Raw genomic sequence first — 19630 nt, 5'->3', positions numbered from 1 at the left:
TGTCTCACTGAGGGTTTGAGACCCGTCGGCTACCCTCACCTGGTTTAGCTGGCTTGTCGAAGCCGTTGCCTGAGGTGTGGCCGCAGTCACATGCAAACAGCTACGGGGAGCCACAGGTGAGAGCTGAGTGCCAGGTGGGTACCAAAGGTGGACTAACCGCCTTGAAAAGGACGTGACATGTTCCCCCACCAGAGGTGCTACCCCTCCCTGACACCTCATACACCCCTATGTACATTTATGTGTACATATATATAAAGTATATGTGTGTCTGTGTATATAAAATTTTATTTTTCTCTCATATTATTTATGCTTATTGTCTTTTTTGTTATAATGTTCTTGTTTTACTGTTTTTGTTTTGTGCTGCATCCAATCCAGAGTAACAATTATTTTGTTCTCCTCTACAAGTGTACTAGAAATGACAGTAAACAGTCTCAAATCTAATAATATTAATTGTGTTACAGAATTGCAATGATGAGATAGAGGCTGACATGAATGTACTGTGCTGTGCAGTGCTAAGGCAGCTGTGTCATATGAGGCATATTTCCCACAAATGGATTAACGAAGGGTGATCTGATTGAAGGAGTTAATAAGGTGGGCCTCTGGAATGAGAAATGAAGGGAAGGGGAGGCTGAATGTTGAAATGAAAATTGAGCCTCTAAGTTTAGAAACAAAATATTTGCAGAAAATCTTTGAGAAACAAAGACCCCAGAAGGGCACAGGTAAAAAAAACGTATTGTTTAAAAGAGTTGTTATTTATGAAGTAGGAACGTTAGACCATAAGACCAGAAGATATAGGAGCTAGAGTAGGCCATTCGGCCCATCGAGTCTGCTCTGCCATTCAACCATGGGCTGATCCAATTCTTCCAGGCATCCCCATTCCCATGCCTTCTCCCCATACCCTTTGATGCCCTGGCTAATCAAGAACCTATCTATCTGCCTTAAATACACCCAATGACTTGGCCTCCACACCGCTCGTGGCAACAAATTCCACAGATTTACCACCCTCTGACTAAAGTAATTTCCCCTCATCTCAGTTCTAAATGGACTTCCTTCAACCCTGAAGTCATGCCCTCTTGTCCTAGAATCCCCTACCATGGGAAATAACTTTGCCTATATATAAATCTGTTCGGGCCTTCCGAAATGTTCCTATGAGATCCCCCCTTCATTCTCCTGAACTCCAGGGAATACAGCCCAAGAGCTGCCAGATGTTCCTCATACGATAACCCTTTCATTCCTGGAATCATTCTCATGAATCTTCTCTCAACTCTCTCCAATGTCAGTATATCCTTTCTAAAATACCGGAAAACTGCACACAATACTCCCAAGTGTGGTTTCACGAGTGCCTTATAGAGCCTCAACATCACATCCCTGCTCTTATATTCTATACCTCTAGAAATGAATGCCAGCATTGCATTCATCTTCACCACTGACTCAACCTGGAGGTTAACCTTTAGGGTATCTTGCACAAAGACTCCCAAGTCTCTTGGTACCTCTGCATTTTAAATCCTCTCCCCATCTAAATAATAGTCTGCCCATTTATTTCTTCTACCAAAGTGCATGACCATATACTTTCCAACATTGTATTTCATTTGCCACTTCTTTCCCCATTCCCCTAAACTATCTAAGGCTCTCTGTTTCCTCAACACTACCCACTCTTCCACCTATCTTTGTATCATCGGCAAATTTAGCCACAAATTCATTAATACTATAGTTCAAATCATTGACATACATCGTAAAAAGCAGTGGTCCCAACATCGACCTCTGTGGAACTCCACTGGTAACCGGCAGCCAGCCAGAATAGGATCCCTTTATTCCCACTCTCTGTTTTCTGCTCCACCCATGCTGGCAACTCCTTTGTAATTCCATGAGCTCTTATCTTGCTAAGCAGTCTCATGTGTGGCACCTTGTCAAAGGCCTTCTGAAAATCCAAGTACCCCACAGCTACTGTATCTCCTTTGTCTATCCTACTTGTAATTTCCTCAAAGAATTGCAGTAGCTTTGTCAGGCAGGACTTTCCTTTCAGGAAACCATGCTGGCTTTGGCCCATCTTGTCATGTGCCTCCAGGTACTCAATAATCTCATCCCTAACAATCGATTCTAGCAACTTCCCAACCACTGATGTCAGGCTAACAGGTCTATAGTTTCCTTTCTGCTGCCTTCCACCCTTCTTAAATATGAAATGATGTAGGACTTTTTTAAGGTAGTACCATTGAATGGGAAGAATTATTCACTACAGTTTCACTCTACATCTCTGCTGGGAAGTGTACATACAGTGAATGTGATGTTAACTGGCTCATTGTCCATTGTAATATCCTCTGCAGTTAAGCAGTTGTGTGGTACTTCCCGTAGTGACTTGGGAGAGTAAGGCTAGCCGTGAGCAAAATGCTGGAGACCAATTTGCTTTAGGGGTGGTGGATGTGGGAGAATATTGGTGAGGAGGAACAGAAATTTGCTGGATCAGTTGGAATTTGGAAATCCTGTTCCCACGACTGAGGGCAAGCTGATAGGAACATGGAAGAGCTGCTTGGTTACGCTCTTGGGTATGGAGTGTCTTCCTCCCACTTCCATCCATCTGACCTACTCTGTAATTCCACCATTGTCATTTTAAACCCTCTTAACCCTGTACTGCTATGTGTCTCCCAGTTGCTGCACCTTAAATGCTGACAGGCTGCGGCGGAAAACCCTGTCATTTCAACCATTCAAGGAGAACATTCTCGATGTTGCAGATCAAGGACACACAAGTATGGCAATAAATCATGAAAATATTTTATGATCCAGTCACTTCTCTCATCCAGTGGAATCCAGAGACTTAAAAATAAAAACACCATTTATGAAAGACAGTTTATTTCTTTAAACTGACTTTTACTCCAAGATGTGTCAATCAGGACCGAGTTTTGTGGAAAGTGCCTTGATAACAGCTGGTTTTCTTTTATTCCTCTTGATAACCTTTTATTCCTCGGCTTTAGGCAGAGCAGGTTAACTACCCTCTGGACAAACTGCTGAAGGTTGTCAACACAGAGAGGGAATTTGGGAATTATTTCTTCCACCAGAAACAATACCAGGATGCCAAGGACCAATACAAGAAGGTAGGAAGGAGTGGGTGGAAGTTTACTGACACCATGAGTTGGTTATGATGGTGGTGGGTAGGAAGTGTTTCAGATCTGTTAATTTGAGCTCATCAAATAGCCTTTATTAAATGTAAAAGTTGGTGATCATGGTTGTTTTATGTGTTCCTAATAAAAAGATGACTGAAACCAACTTGGTGTACTGTAGTGAAGGCAGAGACAAAGAATGAAACAGAACAACAAAGTCATAGTCAATCCAACTAGACTAGGCAGATAAAGGACATTCCTTAGATAACAGGTAACCCATGAAATAGGTTCAGTGGCACAAAACGAGCTCCACTACAGTTGCTAAAAATTCACTGAACAATTACATGCATAAGTGATTGTATAAAAATATGACCAAGCATAAAGTGAGGCGGCACAGTGGCGTAGTGGTTAGCACAATGCTTTACAGTACCAACAACCCGGTACAGCACCACTGCCTGTCAGGGGTTTATACGTTCTCACTGAGACTGCATGGATTTCCTCTGGGCACTCCAGTTAAATCAACTGATCCCCAAAGTCAACGGACCCTGAACGGAAGATGGTTGCGAGTGCAGTTCCTATTTTTAACAAAAAAAAACAAAGTGTGGAAGGCGTGCTACACTACAGGTATGGTTGAAAAGCAGACACCCCTCCCAACTATCCTGCTGGGGAATGTACGGTTTCTGCAAAATAAACTGAGGAGAAGATTACAGTACCAAAGGGACATCAGAGACTGCTGTGTACTTTGCTTCATGGAAACATGGCTCACGTCTGCCATTTCTATATGACACTGTATCCCGATGGTTTCACCTTTCTCTGCTAAGACAGGTCAGTTTAGTCCTTAAAAGGTAGAGGAAGGGGAGTATGCTTTACGAATAACTCATCATGATGAGTTTTTTAAAGGTAGAAGAAGGGGAGTGTGCTTCATGATGCATGGACACGATGCTTCTGTTTTGGTCCTGCTCACCCATCCTGAACGTCTAGCGGTCAAATGCATTCCTTCTTATCTGCCGAGGGAGTTTTCTGTCCTCATCCTGGTAGCGGTGTACATTCCACCTCTGGCCATCATCAGGCAGACACCAGAGAAAGATCAGCAGCCACAAAACAGCACACCCTGATGACTTTCCTATCATTGTGGAAGGTTTCAACCAGGCCAGCTTGAGTTGAAAAGCTCAGCTAGCTCCATCATGGACACTAGCCTCCCCAGCATCAAGGATATCTTCAAAAGGCAGTGCCTCAAAATGGCATCATCTGTCGTTAAGCACTCAGGGCATGTCATCTTCTTATTGCTGATATCAAGGACATACCTGAACACACACAGTCAACATTTTAGGAACAGCTTCTTCCCCACCACAATCAGATTTCTGAATGGACAATGGGCCCATATACATATCTCACTTTTTTCTCTTTTTTATTCACTTTTTGCACTATTAATTTAATTCTATATTATAATATTTTATTGTTTATTATTATGCCAGTAACGTTGCACACACAAGATCGCAAATGCTAGAATCTGGAGCAGTAAACAAACTGCTGGAGGAACTCAGCAGGTCAGGCAGCATTTGTGGAGGGAAATGGACAGTCGATATTATGCGTTGAGACTTTACATCAGGCTTATTGATTAGATTGATGAAGGTGCATCACTGACTTCCCCTTGTAATTGTTAGATTCCTGGTAAATATAGAGGTGATATCTAATTGTACTATATTTTACCTCTATACTACCTTGTTAAAGATCATTTTGTGCCATTTTAAAAATAATGATTGTGCCTGTAAACTAATACGTCTCCTCTACTTCATTGTGTTATCTCAAACATCTAGTCTTCAATTCATTGTCCACCTTTTGTCCTTTTCCTCTCAAGTTCCTGAATATGCTTCAGTCTCTCGGGTTTGCACATATTTCCACGTCCTCATCTTGCCTGCTGCTGCATCTCTTCGTACTTTTGTTAGCTGTAGAGTTTTCCACAAACTTCTGGTCAGCTTCCCCATTTTTCCTCTGAGCTTGTACAAAACTCTGTTTCTTAAATCATGTCAGGATCTCTTTACCCTCTACCCCTTTGCTGGCTGATTGGTTACGTAGGGGTTGGTTTCAGAGTTAACCTTGTCTTCGATTTCTCCCATGTCCCTGGCCCTTCAAACTCCCAGACCTGTAATTCTCTATAATCCTTCAACGATCATCCTAGAATGTAGCTGTACATAGCAAACATTGCTAATGGGCCAAAAATCTGGCTTTTCTAATGTCCTCTAGATTTATTTATTGTTCTATGCATAGAGCTCCCTCGCCTCGAGTAGATGTGGCCTTGCCTCATCCCTTTGCTACACAACTTTTCAGAAAATATGGGTGTCACCTCTCTTGCATTTCTGGTCCACAACACCCTCTTTTGATTGTCATTCCACTTGTTTTTGAGCAATAGACCTTGTGCTTCCATTGTGTTAAGGCTCCTTGTCAAGCATTCTAAATAAAATATTCCTGTTGGAGCTGGATCTCGTTTTCTCTTTGTTTGTTCATTTTCTGAATATTCTGAACGGTCTTCACTACATTTGCTGCTCACAGTTTTCTTTAAGCATTCCTGTATTGTACTAGTGCATCCGTTGGAAAAGGAGTGAGGAGACCTCAGTCTAGGTTGCTAATCTCTGGGTTTTAGTTGCATTTTAATTTCCCCCATCCCAGCTATATTACACAGCCAGTCCCAGAGAGATGGCAGAATGGCAGAATTGTCCTACATGTTCTCCTCTTCTCGTTGTTTCTCCTCAGGCCCTGTCCGTGTTTGCTCAGCACCAGCCGGTTAATGAGGATCAAAAGCAGCAGATTGACTCCTCCAAGTTGTTGCTGTTCCTGAATCTGTCCATCGTGTGTCTGAAGCTGAATGCTCCGAGCCGTGCACTAGTTTATGGGGAAAGGGCCCTACAGATCGATAGCAAGCATCCCAAAGCATTGTTCAGGTGTGGGCAGGTAAGTGGTTTACACTATGTGCAGCTTCCTGCTGAGAAAGCTCAAACTTTTGTGAATTCAGTGCTGAAGGGGAAGAATTGTCATGCCTGATTGGCTTAGAGTTTTGGAAGCAATTTTAATGTTGAAATCTTGTAAATTAAGTGAACAACTAAATTATGTCTTCGATTGGATTGTAATTTCAGTTCCCTGTTCTTGAATGTACCAATGGGCACAGACAAAGGACAGGTTTATTTCTCAGCCTGTCTTGAGTTAGTCTGGGCTTGTACAATTGCATCCACTGTTGTACTTTAGGAGGCTATTCAGTCTATCAAGTTTGTGCCAGCTCTTTTTAGAGCAAGTAGGTTAGTGCCATTTACATACACTTTCATCTTATCCCTGTAAATTATTCCATGTAAGTTATTCTCCCTTCTGCTCCATGCAACGTGCTCTTCAAAACTCTGACTCTGTTTCCACCTCCCAGACAGGCAATGAGCAAGATCTTCAGTCTATTTGTCAACAAGCCACCTGCACATCCCGATCGTTCTGTACCCACACCTGGAAACTTTACTCTTTGGTCCATGAAACATCTGCTAATTGGACATTTCCTCTCTACTTGCTCTACATAAGGTCACCATGATATTGCTTGGGTCTCATTTGTTTCAAGGAGAGCATCTCCAATCGAACCTGTACCTGAAGCCACCCATCACACACAAAATACTGGAGGAACTCAGCAGGTCAGGCAGCGTCTCTGGAAATGAACTTGGAATGTCAACTGTTATTCATTTCCATAAATGCTCCCTGACTTGCGGAATCCCTCCAGCATTTTGAAGTACAGAAGCCCAAAAGTACGTACTCAGTGATTTCAGAACTGCTTCTTCCCCTCTGCCATCCAATTTCTAAATGGATATTGAATCCGTGAGCATGACCTCACTACTTTTTCACAAGGGGTGATTGATAAGTTCATGGCCTGAAGTAGAAGGGATCAATTTTAGAAAACCTAGCACATTTATTTTTCCTACATTTACACTTTTAGTCCATTGGTCTTGGAGCATACGGATCCCTTCTTTGTAGAAGTCAGCGTCTTGGACCTCCAGAAAGTGGTCCACAGCAGGGGGTGATTGATAAGTTTGTGGCCTAAAATAGAAGGTGACGAAGAGAAACTTCAAACTTTCTGCGTTTTCACTCAAAGAGTTGAACTGCACATGCATGTAACGAAAGCTGTATAACTCATCTCCTTCTACCTTGGGCCACAAACTTATCAATCACACCTGCTGTGGACCACCTGAAGATCCAAGACGCTCTCGTTACATGCACGTGCAGTTCAACTCTTTGAGTGATAATGCAGAAAGCTTGAAGTTAATACAGGTTTCCCCCGCTATCCGAAGGTAGAGCGTTCCTATGAAACGGTTCGTAAGCCGGAATGTCGTAAAGTGAATAAGCAATTACCATTAATTTATATGGGAAAAATTTTTGGGCGTTCCCAGACCCAAAAAAAACCTACAAAATCATGCCAAACAATACATAAAACCTAAACTAACAGTAACATATAGTAAAAGCAGGAATGATATGATAAATACACAGCCTATATAAAGTAGAAATACTTTTCTGCAGCTCTGTCTAGCACAGCGAAAATCTCGCGGAAGCACTCTCGGCAGAAACATTCTCTCCAGTAACCTTTAAGCTATGAAGCTGCCAAATCATACCAAATAACACATAAAAATACACAGCCTATATAAAATAGGAATAATGTATGTACAGTGTAGTTTCACTTAACAGAATCAGGAAGACTCCAATAAATTGCAGTTTTGTCACAGTTAAACACTTGCTTATACGAATAACCACCTGACACAATCGGCAATCACCTCTGATCTGGGCCGACATTTACGTGCCGGGCAGCACCTAATTAATTTGCTTGTTTATTTCGGGTTTTTTCTTAAAGATGTGCTGGGTGCGTTCCGACTACCGCTGCACCACTGCATTCTGCGCGGCAATGTATCGGTCCGCGGCCCGGAGGCTGGGGACCACTGCTTAAACTATAAAGCTGCCCTCGCCTCAGAAACCGATCAAACCACCCATGACTACCTTTAAATTCCACTTTCGCAACACTTTCATCACCATGGTCCAGTGCTTTCTGTTTCAGCTTATTAAAAAGACTAATTTCTCCTTAAGTATAAGAAAACTTATTGGAACACCACACATCGTACACCCATCAATCCACACAAGCAATAGACTTTCCATTTTATCCATCATTGGATGCCGACTAGGAGAGACCACTTTGCTACGAGCAGAAACAACAGTAACATGGGCAGCTTTCAAAATTCATTCTCTCTGCGTATAAATAGTGTGAATGGTGGATGCAGGTAAGTTCAACACGCGGACAATGTCCTTACTTCATTCACCACGATTGAAACGCTCAGTTATGTCTAGTTTTACGCTAAGTGTAGCACCCTTACGAGCTCTGTTAAGCTTTTCCGATATCTTAGAACTCATCTTACTAACGGATGCACAAAATAAATCGAGATAATGCACGCGTTTAAGCAGTGCCAGCTAGAATGCGGTTCCAGGGGAGGAGCTTGGCTGCTCGGGGTGCGCGCTGACTTTTTTTGTAACAGTGAAAGCACATTCTGTTAGCAAAAACAGGTAACTAACTTAGGTCTTTCATAACAGCGAGGTTTCGTAAAGCGAAGGTTCGGAAAACGGTGGGGGGGCACCTGTAACTCATCTCCTTCTACCTTAGGTCACGAACTTACCAATCACGCCTGCTGTGGACCACTTCTACAAAGAAGGGATCCGTATGCTCCACGACCGCTGGATTAAGTGTGAAGATGTAGGAGGGGACTACGTTGAAAAATAAATGTGCTAGGTTTTCTAAAACTGACTCCTTCTACCTTAGGCCATGAACTTATCAATCACCCCTCGTAATTCTGCTTTTGTTTGCATGACTCATTTTAATTTAACTATTCAATAGACAGTGTTGACGCATGGCCAAGTGGTTAAGGCGTCAGTCTAGTGATCTGAAGATCACTAGTTCGAGCCTCAGCTGACGCAGCGTGTTGTGTCCTTGAGCAAGGCACTTAACCACACATTGCTCTGCGATGACAGGGGTGCCAAGCTGTATCAGCCCTAGTGCCCTTCCCTTGGACAACATCGGTGGCATGGAGAGGGGAGACTTGCAGCATGGGCAACTGCCAGTCTTCCATACAACCTTGCCCAGGTCTGCACCCTGGAAACCTTCCAAGGCGCAAATCCATGGTCTCACGAGACTAACGGATGCCTATATTAAAAAAAATAAATAAATAATTCAATAGGCATGTATATACTTTAATTATTTTTTTCTCTATATTTATCTATCGTGTATTTCATTGAACTGCTGCCTTAAAGATAACAAATTTCACAACATATGCCTATGATATTTAACCTGATTCTGATTCCTAGCATGTGCAGACTTTCTCATGTTTATCATTCTAGTAACTTTTTTCTGCACTTTGTCCAGGACATACACATTTTCCTAAAAAATGCTTTACAGAATTGATAGTAATAGACTGAATGTACCCTAATTAATTGTAAAGACTTACCATAACCCGCAAAACACAGCAGGGGTTGTGGTAGAAGCTGGTGTTTTAGGGACATTTAACAGACTCTTAGATATGCACATTGATGAAAGAAAAACAGAGGGTTGTGGGCTGTGTCGGAGGGAAGGGTTAGATTGATTGTAGAATGGGTTAAAAGATCAGTACAGCATTGGTGACCAAAAGGCCAATACTACGTGTACTCTTCTATGTTCCATAACTTCTGCATCAGAGAGACCAAGCACAGACCAGGCAACTGATTCGCAGAATGCTTGCACTCTCTCTGCAATGATCATCCGAGCTCCCAGTCACACACCGTTTCCATTCCCACACCAACACCAGAGAGACCAAGCACAGACCAGACACAGACCGATTCGCAGAACGCTTGCACTTTCTCTGCAATGATCATTCGAGCTCCCAGTCACACACCGTTTCCATTCCCACACCAACATCAGAGAGACCAAGCACAGACCAGGCAACCGATTCGCAGAATGCTTGCACTCTCTCTGCAATGATCATCCAAGCTCCCAGTCACACACCGTTTCCATTCCCACGCCAACATCAGAGAGACCAAGCACAGGCCAGACAACCGATTCGCAGAATGCTTGCACTCTCTCTGCAATGATCATCCGAGCTCCCAGTCACACACCGTTTCCATTCCCACACCAAGCTGCCCATCTCTCTCCTTGTCTCATCTCAGAGTGAGGTGTAACTCAGAGCAGAGAAATAAGACCCCATATTCTGCCTGGGTAGTCTACAACCCAATGGCATGAACGTTTGTGTTTTTCAACTTCAGGTAATCCTTGCCTCTGGTTTTCTCCATGATGACCCCACCTCCACTCACTCTCTGTCCTTCTGACCCCCTATTTTTGTCCCCTTTCCCATGCTTTCCATCCACCTACTAGCCTCACACTTCACCCACCGACTCTCTTCTCTCCACCCTCCCAAACACCCGACCCTGGCCTTCTGGTTCTGGTTCTTTTGACCTTTCACCTCTCCCCTAATGGTTCCCATTTATAACCTTCCTTATTTATCAGATTCCAACAATATTAGCACTTGCATATCATCCTCCAGCAGCTGTCTCTACCTTCGCCCCGCCCCCCACCTTTTGGCTCCATCTTTTTCTTTACCCCTCCCTGAATTTCCTCTATTCCCCACCAGCACCCTCCTTACCCACCATCACCTCTGGCCCTGGTCTCAGCACCTCACCATGCCCCCCTCCTCTGTTTATACTGGCCACCTCCCCTCCCCACTCTCAGTCCTGATGCAGTGATTTAACCTGAAACCAGCCACTCCTTTCCTCTCTCGATGCTGTTCAACCCATAGAGTTTCAAAAAGCCGGTTGTTTGTTGCTGCAGCTCATCACGATTCTGCTTGCTTTCCTTGGGCAGCATTTTTATCTAAGCCATCACTTGATACTTTGCTGGGTTCAGTTTTGTAACCACCCTTTTATGTGGGGCTTGGTCAAGCACCTTCTGGAATCCCACTGCATTCCTTTCAGTATTCTTGGCATATCAAACACTGTTTGCTTTTAAGAAATCGATGCTGGCCCTCTTTCAAGATCCTCCAAATGCCTATTAGTGGTTTGAGAATTAAAAAGAAAATGCAGATGCTGGAATTCTGGAACAAAACAGGAAACACTGGATAAATTCAGCTGGCCAGGCAGCATCTGTGTAAAGAGAAACAGTCAATATTTTGCAACTGCAGCCCTTCATAGAAGCTATTAATGGTTTCTGTTGTTATTTCCAAATGTTTTCCCACCACCAAGATGAAGGCGACCAGCTAGTTTCCCAGAAAGTACTTGCATATTTTTTTTGTGCTATGGTGTTGCATCACCACTTTCCAGTTCTCTGGGAGCTATGTTTCTTCTAAGAAAGTTATGAAGCTGTTTGAGTGTCCACCCACACCTCCTATAGAAATCTAGGATATAATATATTTGAAACGGGTGGCGACTATGCTTAGCTAGCTGTTCTAACACCTCCTCATCACTTTTTCTTTATCTTTTCAGCTGAGGTTTCGGCAGCAGAGGTTTCTGTGGTTAAAAACTGATTTTAAAAATAATTATCAATTAAGTGTACTAATCCAGCTGCTTTCTATGACAGTAATCTGCACTGCCCATCTTTTCTCTGCAGGCCGGTAAAAGACTCTTGGATTCCTTTCTTGTATCAACCAGCATGCCACCATTTTCCCTCTTCACCTGTCTTATTTTCCTTTTCATCTGTTCCTTAAGATTTCCATGTAAAGTCGAGTTCCTATTTTGCGTTGTTTGACAGATGCATATCATGCATCCCTTTTGTTTCATCGTCTCCTTGTCTTCCAGGGAATTCTTGTCTTGGTTATTTTTCTGTTTTCCCCTTTGTGAGACTGTACAAAGCCAACATCTGAAATATAATCTTTTTAACTTGTTGTTCCGAAGTATTTTATCTACTAATCTTACCTTTGGTTTTGTTTTAGCCTGGTCAAATTCTCTCATCACATTGAAGTAAGCCCTGTGTAATGTGTAGTACATTGAAGTATGTATGTGCAGTGAAAATTACGACTGAGAGGGAAGTGAAGTATGTGCAGTGAATTGAATTGAATTTACTTTATTTCTTCATATACATGAGGAGTAAAAGTCTTTATGTTATGTCTCCATCTAAATATGCTATGTGCAATCATAGTAATTTATAATAAATAGAGCAGTCCGTGTAATATAGAGTACACTCAAATCAGCATGAGTTCATTAGTCTGATGGTTTTGTGGAAGAAGCTGTCCCGGAGCCTGTTGGTCCTGGCTTTTATGCTGCAGTACCGTTTCCCGGATGGTAGTAGCTGAAATAGATTGTGTTTGGGGTGACTTGGGTCCCCAATGATCTTACGGGCCCTTTTCACACACCTGTCCTTGTAAATGTCCTGAATCATGGGATGTGCACAACTACGGATGCACTGGGCTGTCCGCACCACTCTCTGCAGAGTCCTGTGATTAAGGGAGGTACAGCTCCCATACCAGGCAGTGAAGCAGCCAATCAGGATGCTCTCAGTTGTGCCCCTATAGAAAGTTCTTAGAATTTTGGGGGGCCATACCAAACTTCCTCAACTGTCTGCGGTGAAAGAGGTTCTGTTGTGCCTTTTTCACCACACAGCTGGTGTGTACAGACCACGTGAGGTCCTCGGTGATGTGGATGCCAAGGAACTTAAAGCTGTTTACCCTCTCAACCCCAGATCCATTGATGTCAATAGGGGTTAGCCCGTCTACATTCCTCCTGTAATCCACACCAGCTCCTTTGTTTTTGTGACATTGAGAGAGAGGTTGTTTTCTTGACACCACTGTGTCAGAGAGATGACTTCTTCCCTGTAGACCACCTCATTATTGTTTGAGATAAGGCCAATCAATGTAGTGTCGTTGGCAAATTTAATTAGCAGATTAGAGCTGTGGGTGGCGATAACAGTCATGAATATACAGGGAGTAGAGGAGGGGACTCAGTACACAGCCCTGAGGGTCTCCTGTATTGAGAGTCAGAGGATTGGAGGTGAGGGAGCCCACTCTTACAACTGCTGGCGATCCAACAGAAAGTCTAGGATCCAGCTGCACAAGGCAGGGTCAAGGCCGAGGTCTCTGAGCTTCTTGTCAAGCCTGGATGGAACTATGGCGTTGAATGCTGAACTGTAGTCCAAGAACAGCATTAGCATCCTTCTTCTCCAGATGTGTAAGGACGGTATGTAGAGCAGTGGCTATTGTGTCATCTGTTGATCGGTTGTGTCGGTAGGCGAATTGTAGGGGTCCAGTTTGGGTGGTAGCAAGCTACAGATGTAATCCTTGACCAGCCTCTCCAAGCATTTACTTATTATTGAGGTGAGTGCGACAGGACGCCAGTCGTTCAGGCATGTTACCTTGGTCTTTTTTGGTAAAGGGGCAATGTTGGATGTCTTGAAGCAGGAGGGCACTCTACGCTGAGAGGAGAAGAGATTAAAAATGTCTGTAAACACACCTGCCAGTTGTGCTGCGCACAAACTGAGTATTCGCCCTGGGATTATGACTGAGAAGGTGCTCAGGAAGCCTAATAGTCTGAGAGTGAATAAATCTTCTGGACCTGATGGAATGCATCCTTGGGTTCCGAAGAAATTTGCTGGAGAGATTGCGGAGGCAATAACAATGATCTTTCAAGAATCGATAGATTCTGGCATTGTAGTGGATGTCTGGAAAATTGCAAATGTTACTCTGCTATTTACAAAGGGTGGGAGGCAGCAGAAGGGAAACTATAGACCTGTTAGCCTGACATCAGTGATTGGGAAGTTGTTAGAATTGATTGTTTGGGATGAGGTTACAGAGTACCTGGAGGCTGGTGACAAGATAAGCCAAAGCCAGTATGCTTTCCTGAAAGGAAAATCCTGCCTGACTAACCTACTGCAGTTTTTAGAGGAAATTACAAGCAGGGTAGACAAAGGAGATGTAGTAGATGTGGTGTACTTGGATTTTTAGAAGGCCTTTGACAAGGTGTCGCACATGAGGCTGTTTAGCAAGGTAAGAGCCCATGGAATTACAGAGGAGTTCCTAGCATGGGTGCAGCATTGGCTGGTCGGCAGAAAACAGAGAGTAGGAATAAATGGCTGGCTGGCTGGCTGCCGGTTACCAGTGGAGTTCCACAGGGGTCAGTGTTGAGACCACTGCTTTTTACGATGTACGTCAATGATTTGGACTGTGGGATTAATGGATTTGTAGCTAAGTTTGCCAATGATGCAAAGATAGGTGGAGGAGTGGGAAATGTTGAGGAAACAGAGAGCTTGCAGAGAGACTTAGACAGATTTGGGGAACGGGCAAAGAAGTGGCAAATGAAATACATTGTTGGGAAGTGTATGGTCATGCACTTTGGTGGAAGAAATAAACGGGCAAGCTATTATTTAGATGGGGACAGAATTCAAAATGCAGAGATGCGAAGGGACTTGGGAGTCCTTGTGCAGGATCCCCAAAAGGTTAACCTCCAGGATGAGTCTGTGGTGAAGAAGGCAAGTGCAATGTTGGCATTCATTTCTAGAAGTATAGAATATAAGAGCAGGGATGTGATGTTGAGGCACTATAAGGCACTCGTGAGATCACACTTGGAGTGTTGTGTGCAGTTTTGGGCTCCTTATTTTAGAAAGGATATACTGACATTGGAGAGGGTTGAGAGAAGGTTCACGAGAATGATTCCAAGAATGAAAGAGTTACTATATGAGGAATGTCTGGCAGCTCTTGGACTGTATTCCCTGGAGTTCAGGAGAATGAGGGGGGATCTCATAGAAACATTCCGAATGTTAAAAGACCTGAACAGATTAGTTATGGCAAAGTTATTTCCCATGATAGGGTAGTCTAGGACAAGAGGGCACGATTTCAGGATTGAAGGACGTCCATTTAGAACAGAGATGCAGAGAAGTTACTTTAGTCAGAGGGTGGTAAATCTGTGGAATTTGTTGCCAGGAGTGCCTGTGGAGGCCAAGTCATTGGGTGCATATAAGGCAGAGATAGAAAGGTTCTTGATTAGACAGGGCATCAAAGGGCAAGGGGAGAAGGCAGGGGAGTGATGATGACTGGAAAAATTACATCAGCCCATGTTTGAATGGCAGAGCAGACTTGATGGGCTGAATGGTCTACTTCTGCTCCTTTATTTTATGATCTTATGGACAAAATGTGAAATGGATAGACTATAATGTTGCTTAAAATAGATCAGTACTGGTGAAACACTGGGCAATTTTCTCTCTTGAAGTACTATTACTCACAGTGACGTCTTAACAATGTGCTGAGACTCGGATGGTGGACAGTGGTGCAGCCAGTAAAGCTGCTGTCTCACAGCACCAGAGTCCTGCAGTTGTTCCTGCTTTTGGGTTCGGTGTGTGTGGACTTTGTCTGTTCTCTTTGTGACTGAAGTTCCCCCCACATATTAAAGGTTGTGTCTGTGTTGTGCATCTGAGTGTGTTCTGTGTATCATGCTCTCTTCTCGCTGCTGCCATCATTTAGAAGGTACAAGAGCCCCAGGACTCTCACCACCAGGTTCGAGAACAGTTATTACCCCTCAACCATCAGGCTGTTGAACAAAGGGGGACTACTTCACTCAACTTCACTTGCCCCATCATTGAAATGTTCCTATGACCAATGATCTCACTTTAAGGACTCTTTATCTCAGTATCTCATGTTCGCATTATTTATTGCTATTTATTTATATTTGCATTTGCACAGTTTGTTGACTTCTGCACTCTGGTTGAATACCCTAGCTGGACAGTCTTCCTCTGATCCTGATATAGTTACTATTCTATAGAGTTATTGAGTATGCCCACAAGAAGATGAATCTCAGGGTTGTACATGGTGATATATATATGTATATACTTTGATAATAACATTTACTATGAGCTTTGAAGTTGGATGGATTGGCGACTGGAATTTCCCCTGAGCATGTAGGTGAGCAGTGGAATCTGGGTTAGTCGATGAGAGAATAAAATAATGGGGTTCCTGTAAGACGAGCATAAATGGATGTTTGATGGCGATGAGCACTTACTGGCGAAGGGTTGTACATCACTATGACTGTGGTTCTCGATAAGCCATGAAGGAAAAGGGAGTAGTTCCTTGCCCCGTTTTGTGGCACACGTTTAAATTCTCAAGTCAGGCTTAAAGCCACAATCCTTCTGCAGAAGTGAGATCAATATCACTTAGGGCAAGAACAAACTCTGACTGAAGATTCTCATCATCTCAATGAGCACTCAAAATGATTAAACTTGGTTTGGATTTCACAAGGGAATCATCCCTAGTTGCTACTGAACTAAACCGATTTCACAACCTATTGACTCACTTATACAACTAGTGTCTCGATAATTATTATTGATTTATTCATTTCTTTTATATTTGCACAGTTTGTTGTCTTTTGCACATTGGTTGTTTGTCCGTTTTTGTCGTGTGCTTTTTCATTGATTCTCCTGTGTTTCTTTGTCTTTACCATGAATGCCCACATGAAACTGGATCTCAGGGTTATGTATGGTGACTTATGTGTACTTTGATAATATATTTACTTTGAACTTTGAACTACTCAAACTGCATTCTGTAAACCTTGTGGAAAAATGTCTGTGCAGGGTGGTAGAATGTGTGGCTGCTGACATCGCCTGAGCCTGAAACATTAAAGCTGTTTGTCTTCTCACAAATCCAGTCTGACCTGCTGAGCATTTCCAACGTTTTCTTTCACCTCACATTTCTTGCATCTGTGGTTGTTTGATTTTCATTTGGCCTCTGTTTACATCACACCCTCAGCTGGACTGAGTTTAGACCACGTGCATCAAGTCCCTTATGGACAAGTGTGACCCCACAAAATCAGTTAGAGTTTTCCCCAATCAGAAGCCCTAGATGGACCAAGAGATCGACAATCTGCTGAGGGTCAGATCAGTGACATTCGTGCCTGGCGACCAAGTAGAATACAAGAAGTCCAGATATGACCTCCAGAAAGCCATCTCGTGTGCGAAGTGACAATTCCAGACCAAACCTGAATCACAGAAAGATGCTCAGCAGTTGTGGCAGGGCTCGAATACTATCACCTCCTACAAAGTGAAACCAGGCGACATACATGACAACACAGTTTTGCTCCCGGATGAGCTCACTGCCTTCTGTGCTTGCTTTGACTGACAGAACATCTGTTGCCTTCTTCAAGCAGTCTTCAATAATACTGTCGCCTAAGAAGAATGTGGTAACCTGCTTCAATGACTATTGTCCATTAGCACTTACAGTACGTCCACTGTGAAAAAGTTGGTGGTGAAACACATCAACTCCTGCCTGAGCAGTGACTTGGATCCACTCCAGTTTGCCTCCTGTCACAACAGATCAACAGCAGATCAACATTGGCTCTTCACTCAATCCTGAAACATCTGGTCAGTGAAGATGCATACATCAGGATGCTCTTCAATGACAAATGCTCTGCATTCAACACTACTGTCCCACGAAAACTAATCAATAAACTCCAAGACCTCGGCCTCAAAACCTCCTTTGTGCAGCTGGATCCTCAATTTCCTCGCTTGCAGATCCCAGTCAGTTCGGTTTGGCAACATCTCCATAATCACCATCTGCACAGCTGCACCACAAGACTATGTGCTTACCCCCTGCTCTACTCACTTTACACTTATGACTGTGAAGCTAAGCACAGCTCCAGTGCCATATTCAATTGTGCTGATGACATCAATGTCACAGGCTGAATCAAAGGTGGTGATGAATCAGCATGCAGGAGGGAGATTGAAAATCTGGCTGAGTGATGCCATAACAACAACCTCTCACTCAATGTCAGCAAGACCAGGAGCTGATTATTGACTTCAGGTGGAGGAAACTGGAGGCCCCTGAGCCAGTCCTCATCAGGGGGATCAGGGATGGAGAGATTCAACAGCTTCAAGTTCCTTGATGCTGGCTGTGTCCTGGATCCAGCACACAGTGTCTTTACTTTCTTAGAAGTTCACTAAGATTCAGCACATCATCTGAACTTTCAGAAACTGCTATAGATGCACGGTGGAGAGTATACTGCACCATGGCCCGTTATGGACCTTGAATGGAAAAGCTTACAAAAAGTAGTGGATACAACTCAGTCCATCACGGGTAAAGCCCTCCCCGCCACTGAGATATCTACAAGAACGCTGTTGCAGGAAAGCAGCATCCATCATCAAGGACCTCCACCACCCAGGCCATGCTCTCCTCTCACTGCTGCCATCTGGAAGTAGGTGCAGGAGTCTCAGGTCCCAGACCACCAGGTTCAGGAACAGATTGACTCCTGAACCATCAGGCTCTTGAACCCAAGAGTACAACTTCACTCACACCAATAATGAACTGATTCTGCAACCTTTGGACTCACTTTCAATACTCTGCAACTCCTCTTCTCAATAGTTATCATCTATTTATTAGTTTGCTTGCTTTTTGCGTTTGCACACTTCTTTGTCTTTTACACATTGGTTATTTGTCCATCTTTGTTTTGTGCAGTTCTTCATTGACCCTACTTGTGTTTCTTTGTACTTACTGTGAACACCCGCAAGAAAGTAAATCTCAGAGTAGTAAATGGTTACTTATACTGTATGTACTTTGATACAAAATTGACTTTGAACTTTGAATGCACTGGGCATTGCCTTACTAAATCTGAGCTTCAGTCAGCTCTGTACATTGTACACTTTCGATGCCAGTACAGGGTTAGTTCAATAGAAAGCTGAGCCAAAGTGCTGCTTTGCATGTTGTATGTCTCTGACTCCATGACCATGAAAACTAAAGCTTCTGTATTATAAACAATTAATCCTCTCAGTGCCTTGCGAGTGAATGATTGCCAAAGGCTTCCTACACCCACTGTAACACTCCTGCATGGTGTGTTATCTCTTCACTACCCTGTTTATATCCTTCTCTATGACTGCAATCCCCTTCTGCACTGCTCCTCCACATACCTCTCTTCTGAGATATGTTTAAATATGTTATTGCTAGGGTGCGATTTGTGGTGGGTCAGAGGCTCCCAGAATGGAATCAAAGTGGTCAGGCTGAATTTGTGTTTTGTGATGATACCTGGGTTATGTCCGAAGAAAAATACCTGGAGTTGCTTTGTACTTTCGTGCAAGGGTATTTATTCAGTGTGTCAAAAATCAAACTGACAAAGCTTCGGAAAAATAGTGAAAAGAAAACTTCCAATACTTACAAAGAGCTATCTGCCAGACAACACTATAAAGAGTCCCACACTATTTTGTCCAGTGTGAACTCCTGGCACAAACAGAGAAAATCTGCAGATGCTGGAAATCCAGACAGCACACACAAAATGCTGGAGGAACTCGTCAGGCCAGGCAGCATCTATGGAAATGAGTAACGACTGACTGTTCAGTCTTTTCCATAGATGCTGCCTGCACTGCTGAGTTCCTCCATCATTTTGTGTGTGCAGCTCAGTCTCTCTCCGTCCTACTGAGAGTGTTCCGCCTTGTTATTCTAGGCACCAGGACACATCATCTTTAATTACCAACAAAGTTAACCTAAGATTGCACACGAATCAGAATATGATGTCCCCCACAATGTAGTTACAATCATATTACAAAATAGGCTGAA

The 19630-nt window shown here is 43.3% G+C and overlaps 1 protein-coding gene across 3 annotated transcripts in view; it reads left to right on the top strand.

Annotated features, from left to right (window-relative positions):
• Positions 1–19630, top strand: part of fkbp6 (FKBP prolyl isomerase 6) — a 95158-nt gene that overhangs the window by 49632 nt on the left and 25896 nt on the right. For all 3 annotated transcript variants that reach the window (XM_063031115.1, XM_063031117.1, XM_063031116.1), the window contains exons 6-7: positions 2967–3086; positions 5844–6041. In XM_063031115.1, coding sequence (XP_062887185.1) covers positions 2967–3086; positions 5844–6041 — 318 coding nt within the window. The remainder of the gene's footprint in view (positions 1–2966; positions 3087–5843; positions 6042–19630) is intronic.

Source organism: Mobula hypostoma, chromosome 23 (assembly GCF_963921235.1).
Source record: "Mobula hypostoma chromosome 23, sMobHyp1.1, whole genome shotgun sequence".
Classification (NCBI taxonomy): Eukaryota; Metazoa; Chordata; class Chondrichthyes; order Myliobatiformes; family Myliobatidae; genus Mobula; species Mobula hypostoma.
Note: the sequence above shows the minus strand (reverse complement) of the source record. Positions and strands in the feature narration are given on the sequence as shown.